The sequence below is a fragment of the Austrofundulus limnaeus genome, unplaced genomic scaffold (genome assembly GCF_001266775.1).
Source record: "Austrofundulus limnaeus strain Quisiro unplaced genomic scaffold, Austrofundulus_limnaeus-1.0 Scaffold32, whole genome shotgun sequence".
NCBI classification, from domain to species: domain Eukaryota; kingdom Metazoa; phylum Chordata; class Actinopteri; order Cyprinodontiformes; family Rivulidae; genus Austrofundulus; species Austrofundulus limnaeus.
The window spans coordinates 1,830,536-1,838,724 of record NW_013952434.1 but is presented as its reverse complement, the minus strand read 5'-3'; the positions used below and the strand labels follow the sequence as shown (position 1 = coordinate 1,838,724).

Here is an 8,189-nt window from a genome sequence, read left to right as displayed (position 1 = left end):
GTATAGCATGATTATTTTATAGGTTTCTGCTTAAAGGAGCACATAACTGAATATATTGACTGCTTATCTCCTGCACAAATAAATTTCTTGTATGTGGTTGGCATCACTCCTTCAGTTATACCGCCCTTCTTTCATCCTGGCAGATGCTAGCAATTCGCACCATGTGGTTCCTGACTATTTGACTGCCATCCCAGAAAGACACAAAGGCAAGAGCAAAGCGGGAGAGTCTGTCAGACATGCTGTCAGTGTGTATCCCAAATTATCCCAGGGCTCTGAGAGTGTACTGGACTGTGGGCTGTCTGTCCACATCGCCCCATCACTCTGTATTCTGTGCATGTGTTAGACAACTGAACCCCATAGACAGATATGTACACTCACACACAGATTCCCTCAAGTATGTCAGGGTTTGTCTGCACACTCATTACCTTTTGTTTTTATTACAATTATGTGTAAAAGCTTTGTTTTGAAATTCATTACCCAACTTCACTTGAAATTTATCGTAAAAAAAGTGATAGAATTGTTTTCTTTGAACTATTCTAGCTTTAGTTCACGSTTGTTTGATCACAGTGAGGCTTTGCATTGCCAGATGCATGAACAAATGCAAATTGGTCTAAAATCTTTTCAATTCATTTTATTTTAATCCGGAGAGTGTTATCAGTGTGCACAGACCAAAATTTTTCTCGCTGTAATTGGATAAACCTTCAGCTACAGAAAATGAGCGAGACATCTTATGCAAAGTGCTTCAACAGTCCAACTCTGTGTAGTCCTATAGTTATCTAATTTACTTATCATTCAAACTGTGATATTCTTAGATGTCTGTTCTGTTTTCAATTAAATGGGACCAATTTATATGRTATGCAAGTCACAAACCCCTCATCTTTCCCTTGAGTGCTCAATCAYAGGTGATTAATTTTAGCTAATACCCCCTACCTGTCTCATTATGCTAAGCAGASGAATGGATCAAGATAAAAATTAATTTCTCCCCACTCTCATCAGACATCATTTAAATTCAATGGCAAACAAGCAAGAGAATCTGTAAAACACACAGTAGATTGAGGAACAAAACTCCTACCTCCTTGAATTCAAAGGGAGGTACACTCGTAGTCAGTTTCAGACTGTTTTAGGTTTGTGCTCGTGTCAGTTTACAATAACTTCAAAACCTAAGATTTGTTTTCATTTGACACAAAGTGCTACTTTAAAAKCATGTTGTTGCATCACTTTTAATGTTTGTTTCACTGTATTTATATTTTTCTCTGTAGTATTTTCAGAATYACTTAGAACAATTGGAGTTTGTGAATGTGTAATAAAGTCTTGTAATAATTTGTGCATATCTAAGACACTGGTTATGATGTGTTCCATTTGCTCTCAGGGGTTGGAAGTTTCATAAGTGACTTGTAACTGGAATTATTTTAATTCTGATATGTCATTATTAGATCCGAGTTATACTCGTGATCCGATGTGTAAGTATATGGAATGCGGCATTAATAAATGCAACAGGAAATCATATTTATCCATGCCGTACCAAGCAGGATTATTAATTGTTGGCTGATTCTACACACTTTACAGATCTAGTTACAGTGGCAACACATGGAGCGGCATTCAGAAGCATTTATTGGAGAGAAAAGAATTGAAGCTACCAGTGTTTTTGGYCTGGAGCCAGAGCTTTGGCACTTTAGAAGCTGAGAAACACTGGCTCTGAACCAGCAGGAGTGAATGAGACAATGACTTRTAGTGCAACGCAGGTAGCTAATTGGTGGCAGAAAGTTGCTGCTGCTYTGGTGCAGCTTGGGGAATAGCAATGACACATAGAAGAGCTCATAAGCCAAATGCAATTTCATCAGAACTGTATATGTACGTACCATCTCCACACCCATATAACAGACAGAACCCAGCTCKTTGCTTTAAGGATTTCAGCATTTTAACACAATAATAAAATAACACCTAACACAGCCTGATGAAATTTTATAGTATTTCTTCTTCAACTAGTCACWGACTTTGTATAAATATTTCCATTTAGTTTAAGAAAATAACTCTTAAAAAAAATGGACAATTTTTTATGAATATTGTCATATTTATACAGTATGTGCAATGCACATTTAATCCTTAATTCTCCTTAATGTCTCGGCAAGATCTAGAGAAACTCATCCATGCGTTTATCTTTAGTCTCATTGAATACTGCAACAGTGTCTTTACGTGACTGCCTAAAAAAATCAATCAGACAGTTGCAGCTGATCCAGAATGCTGTTGCTTGTTGGCTAAAACCAGGAAGATGGAGCACATCACCCCAGTTTTACAGTCCTTACACTGGCTCCCTGTAACTCAGAGAATAGACTTAAAAATACTGTTATTAATTTATAAATTACTTAACAGCTTAGCATTACAAAACATTAAAGATCTGTTGTTGTATCAATGTTCCAAACCTCTCACATCTTCTGGTTCAAGTCGGCTCTGCATCCCCAGAACCAGAACCAAACATGGAGAAGCAGCATCCAGCTTCTATTCACAGAAAATCTGGAACAAACTCACAGAAAACTGTAAAACAACCAAAACTCTGAGTTCCTTTAAATCAAGACTGAAAGTCCACCTGTTTAGAGTTGCTTATGAAACATTATAAATAAAACATTAATGAACATTTTGATGTGTAACRRTGGCAAATGACAAACTGTAATGATTCAGTTGTTAACTGTGTTCTATGACTTTKTATTTTTTGTGTTTTTRTGATGTAAAGCRCTTTRAACTACCTTGTTGCTCGCCATCTTACCTACTCAGTCAACCCACGCCCACATACAGTCACGCTGTAGGCACGTTATTGTACATCCACCCTCATTGGCTAAAGCCTGTGGCCTTGGACTGACCCTGTGATGAACAAAATTACCCCCATGAGCAGCAAACCAAGGGGGCGGGACAAACATCTGTCAATCATTCTGTACCATGAAATACATTAAATGAATGGAGCTGTTAAAAGATAGCCTTATGAAGACTGGGTTTTCTCAACACTGTTTTGCACTAGTTTTTTTTGTAAACTTAAAAAAAATGTGATAATAAATTTAAKTTGTTTTTATTAGGCATCTTAAGATTTTTATTTCAAACACAAGGGAGGGCTTAGCCCTACTGGCCCACTCACATCTGCCACCCCTGGTTATTAATTTATATTTTTAACTTCTCTCTGTGTCTAAGTTCCAGTTTTTTAATTATTAATTTAGCTTCATATRTTATTTGCAGTCTGATCATCTTCGCACCATTTTGTGTAAAATTGTGAACAACTCGAGGTGCACTCCAAGCCAAATTTTCCTGTCTCTACTTTCTGACAAGTGGAGGAGACAACCAGTACCCCCTTAATGAATTCCCACTAGCTAGCTGTCTGCTCCTGGCAACATGCTCCCCATTTCTATTAGCCCTTCACAGAGTCACTGGGAGGTGAGGGAGGAGCTGGAGAATGGAGGGAGAAAGAAAGGAAATAACTAAATTTCAGATCTCAATAAAGGAAATGGRAGGAAGAAGAATAATTTTTTAAAAGCGTGTCATGAGTTTGTGCACTTGCTTAACTCTTAAGTTTTTTAATTTATGCTTTAYTTTAAAGCTTTCAAAGGAAAAAAAAACATCCTCGAAGCGCCATTTAGATTATAAATCACATACAAACATCTATCTTTGCACTGCCATTCTGAAAAGCTTTTATCATTTTTTTCTACTCCCACCCCGTCCAGATGTGCACACTTAACTCTTGTATTTTTTTAATTTAAAGTTAAATGATCATTCAGTGGCTCAAAGTAAAATTGGTTAAATACTGCAAATATTATTACTAATGACTCTTCTGCATCATATGGCACAGCTCCATTTTCAACACAGTATTTCCTGGCTTCATTTTCCACAAAAGAGAGTAGCCTTACAATGTGGGTGTTATCAGCTGTTTGTCATCATAAMTATTGTGTAGCTGCAGATGCACAAATACACAACTCACTGTAGTGAGAGATAATTAGCTTGCATTGCACTGATTTAACAGGCATGAATGCATAATTATTATACAATGATTGCTGCCCTGAATGAGTTTACAAAAACCCTATTGGCACAGTGAAATATTAATATCCTTGAGTTGTGATCAACAAAACATAATGCCAGTTTTATTTTTATGGATCTGATGTGCAACCAGTCTGCATTGGTTCCATCTAACTGGACCATACCATTTTCATTAGCATGGAACTTCAAATAATGAAGAAAGAAAAGCGTTAGTTGATATATTTTATATACAACTAGCTACAATCGAAAACCCAACATTATGAAGCTGTAACACACCAAAATGTACAATGGTTTTAATGGTTTTATAGTTTTTGCCCATTTTGTTTGGTTTACTGAGGCATATTGTGGTGTAAGTAAGTAAAGTTTATTTATATGGCACCTTTTTGTAGATATAAAATCACAAAGTGCTTCACAATAAAAGCAAGAAAAAAATAATAATAATTTTCAGTTTTTGTAAGTTTACATCCTATCCTGATGGGTATAACATGTTAATACTGCTTTATATACTATATTGATATGCGTAAACATTTTTTTAAAGTCTTGCAATAATTCCTTGAAATCTTTTTATCTTCATCCACCTTTTCAAGAATAGAAATGTGWCAAAGATTGCAGAACCTGAGCAACCTCTTTCACAAACGCACTCACACTGCTCAGCAAGCTGTTACCTTTCACCCTATTGTTAGCAAAGTTCCCTTTTCCTGCAGTGTGTTGTTTCTAATTAGACCGAGACAGCCGGCTCTGCCTCATGTTAAGCAYGCACTCACTCGCTTTGCCAGGTGGCAAGTTTGCCCACAAGTATCACACTTGAGAATTGATCCCATGGGATGCAGAGTAAGCTGCACAGGTGAGTTGTGTGCAGCTCAGGCCTGRAAAGTTTTATTGTATTTTATAAGAATATAGAAATGAAATTTTTTTAGCGTTGCATTTCTAATTTCTCCCTTGATTCAATTTGTTTACAAGTTATTTAAAACGAGACKGCCACTGTGGCTTTAGAGTTGTAGCAGAACAACAAAAACACCGAATCCTTTTTGGCAAAAAATGTGCATAATTCCAAAATAAAAGCACCACTCTCAAATGAATTATATTAAAAAGCTAAAGGTTTTCATCATCCGTTGTTTTTCCTGACATTTATTTTCTTATTACAGGTAAACAAGACTACAAAAAGTCAAAGAATGTCCTAAAGGCAACGCGACTGAAAGCAGAAGCCAAGAAGAATTCCTCTGGATTCAGGGTGAGAAGTCTGTACTCAGGATTACTTCAGTCTGTCTGTTTTGGCCCATCTGTGATTCTGCTTGTCTGTCTGCCAGCCCTTTTTTCCCTCCTCTTGTCAGTCCAACTGCATGTTTGAAAGTGTCTCTCTTGTTTTTAATATCATAGACACTTAGCAGTGGTACTTCGGGAACGAACTGTAGGTCTTAGGGGACCGAAATAATTTACTGGAAATTGACCTATAATTACGTGAGGTGGCCCCAGACTCTCAGAAGCACTGAACACTGCAAAATAAATTATGGTGTTCTGCATGGAAAGACAAAATTGAGCAATGCATTTTGTCTGCAGAAAAGAATGCATGACTTTGTTTTAATTGTAAAGGAGAGATGGGACGGTAAGACGATTGGTGAGAAACTGAGAATCTAGGAAAGAAGAGATGCATGAAAATATGTTTCACTTAGTTTGAAAGTAAAAAAAGGAGGTGAGTGTTTCTGTTGTTTTGTCACACTGCAGTGATTAGAAGCTGTTTCTCAGGCAAAGATGGATGACTTTTTGTTTATCATTTCAACAGCAAACAGCTGTTAATTCTTTTGGCTTCCTAAAAAGTTTCCCTAAAATAAGTGTTTGCCACGGAAATAGTTTGTCTACTCTCATATGTATTAAAATCACATTTAAAATTGCAGATACAAACATGTCTTCTGTGTTTACTTGTTTTTTTAGTGAAACTAATTAAAAAAAAACAGAATTAACATAAGTTCAGTTCTCTTTTTGTATAATTTTGCATATTTGTTTTCTTTCTGCTCAATAAAAAGTTGTTCTGTTTACAGTACATTGAGGCCCCAAAGGCTTCCCTCCCCTCATTAAGCCTCAGCAGCCACAAAGTGCGCAGAAAATGAGCAAATCGCAGCGATGATTAAACACTGGGTGAAATGGTCAGKTTTTAAAATATGCATCTCTTAGACACGCAAGGCCTCATTAAACACGTCTTTAATCCAATTAGATTAGTCCATATCTTGAAATATTGATACTGGTCATGAATAATTGATGTTTTTCATGCCCAAGACGAGGGGAATTTTCAGAGGGCCGGATTAAAATACCTCTGGGACGAGGATATTAAACCAACTTGGACCTCTTGGCCTAGAGTTTGATTGAAATTCAGTCCAAATGTAATGGATATTTGGTCATGCTTGCTTTTCCATCAAGTCCTTCTTTTAACATGATATAAAGTTGAAAAAATACATTTTTTCCCCTCCTTTAACACAACTCTGTGATGATTTCAGAAAGCATCTCTGTGCTTTTAAACTTTTGGCTGACAGCATCCGCTTCCCTTTGGTTTTTTTTCACGAGTCGAGTTTGGATGTAGGTGTGGGTTGCAGCACACGTAAAGCTCCTCTCCTCTCCTCTCTCTTCTTTTTGCGTCATTCCTGGTTGAGATGCAGATGGTGCCTCAGAACGGCCAGCAGACACGCAGGCACAGAGAATGTGGCAGCTGCCAGGGCAGGCTGTCTCGGGGCGGTCCTAGTAACAGGACAGTCTGGAGAAGTTGGCAGAGAAAAGGCAGGAGACACATTGAAAGAAAAAGCAACAGCGTGGAGGAACTTCTGTTCCCCCACAACAATTATCAGTGATAAGAATTCCYCAATAAATGAAGAAGAAATTGTATCTATAGTTACACCCCAGTTGATAATCCATACACAATCCTAGTGTTTTTTTTTTTCCTGAAGTAATATCTTGTTACTCAAATAAAAGTCTGCAGCTCTGTCAAACCGTGGGTGGTATTAGGTCATGACAGCAGAGAGGAAGAAACTGGCAGGAAGAACTGTCTGCAGTCTCTTCTTAGATCGCCTGGAGAAGGAGCAGAACCTTCAAAGCAGCTCCAGCACTTTCTCTTGCAGCACAGGAAACAAGCCTCCTGCCTGGTCTAATTGGCACACTAGCCTTCTGTTCACTTCTGCTCGCTTTTTCCCTCAGTCTTATTTAGCTGCTGAGCCTGGAAAGTTGGGGGGTGGTGGGGATTGCTCATAGATTTGGCAGAGGATGGAGTGTACAGATGATGACTCTGGGTATGTTCCATCTGTCTAACTAAACAACTTTAGGACTTTATTTCTGTATATTTTTTGTGTGTTTTTGTCTTTATTTGTTAAAGACAGAAGGACAGTATAGAAGGAAGGATTGGGTTATGAGAATCAGTAAAGATTCTGTCATTAGGGAGTTTAAACATGGACACAGCACCATGTCAGGATTCAGTCCAGTGTGCTACCTGACATTTGATAGTATTAAAAATAATAATGCTGATTATTTTTGGTCAACATTGTTTTTTATTGAGTTGCATTATTGCATGTTAACAGTGGTGGGCAGCGCTAATCCTAAAATTAGCTCCACAATTTCTAAAGCACTTATGTAAATATTTAGGTCCGCAACCTCAAAAGCGCATATGCCATAGAAAAACTAGCGGAAGCTAATTTTAAAGCGCAAGTTCAATTTGACACTTACTAGCTGGCAATAATTCTTGTACAATATATGCACAACACTGCCAACTAGCAGTGTATGAACTCTTTTACAGCTTAATCCTACAAGCGCAGATTGCTGGGGATGTGAGTTCCTGAAACAGACCTTTGGCTCCTGGTGTAAAAATTAAAAAGTTGTTGAGGATTGCTAGTTCGGCTGCTTCTTTGTCTTTTTCTTTTGTTTGTTGTAGATTTTTCATTAAAGAAGCATCACTAAAGTAATTTTAAAACTGTTTATTGGAAAACTGAAGCAATGCGTTCTGAGTACAACAGATTTGATTTGTGACGGGAAACGAAAGCACATATTACAGGAAACTACACTCACCGGCCACTTTATTAGGTACACCACGCTAGTAACGGGTTGGACCCCCTTTGCCTTCAGAACTGCCTCAATTCTTCGTGGCATAGATTCAACAAGGTGCTGGAAGCATTCCTCAGAGATTTTGGTCCATATTGACA

The 8,189-nt window shown here is 37.7% G+C and overlaps 1 protein-coding gene across 2 annotated transcripts in view; it reads left to right on the top strand.

Annotated features, from left to right (window-relative positions):
- Nucleotides 1-8,189, top strand: part of triqk (triple QxxK/R motif containing) — a 26,821-nt gene that overhangs the window by 10,128 nt on the left and 8,504 nt on the right. For both annotated transcript variants that reach the window (XM_014005792.1, XM_014005791.1), the window contains one exon: nt 5,160-5,245. In XM_014005792.1, coding sequence (XP_013861246.1) covers nt 5,160-5,245 — 86 coding nt within the window. The remainder of the gene's footprint in view (nt 1-5,159; nt 5,246-8,189) is intronic.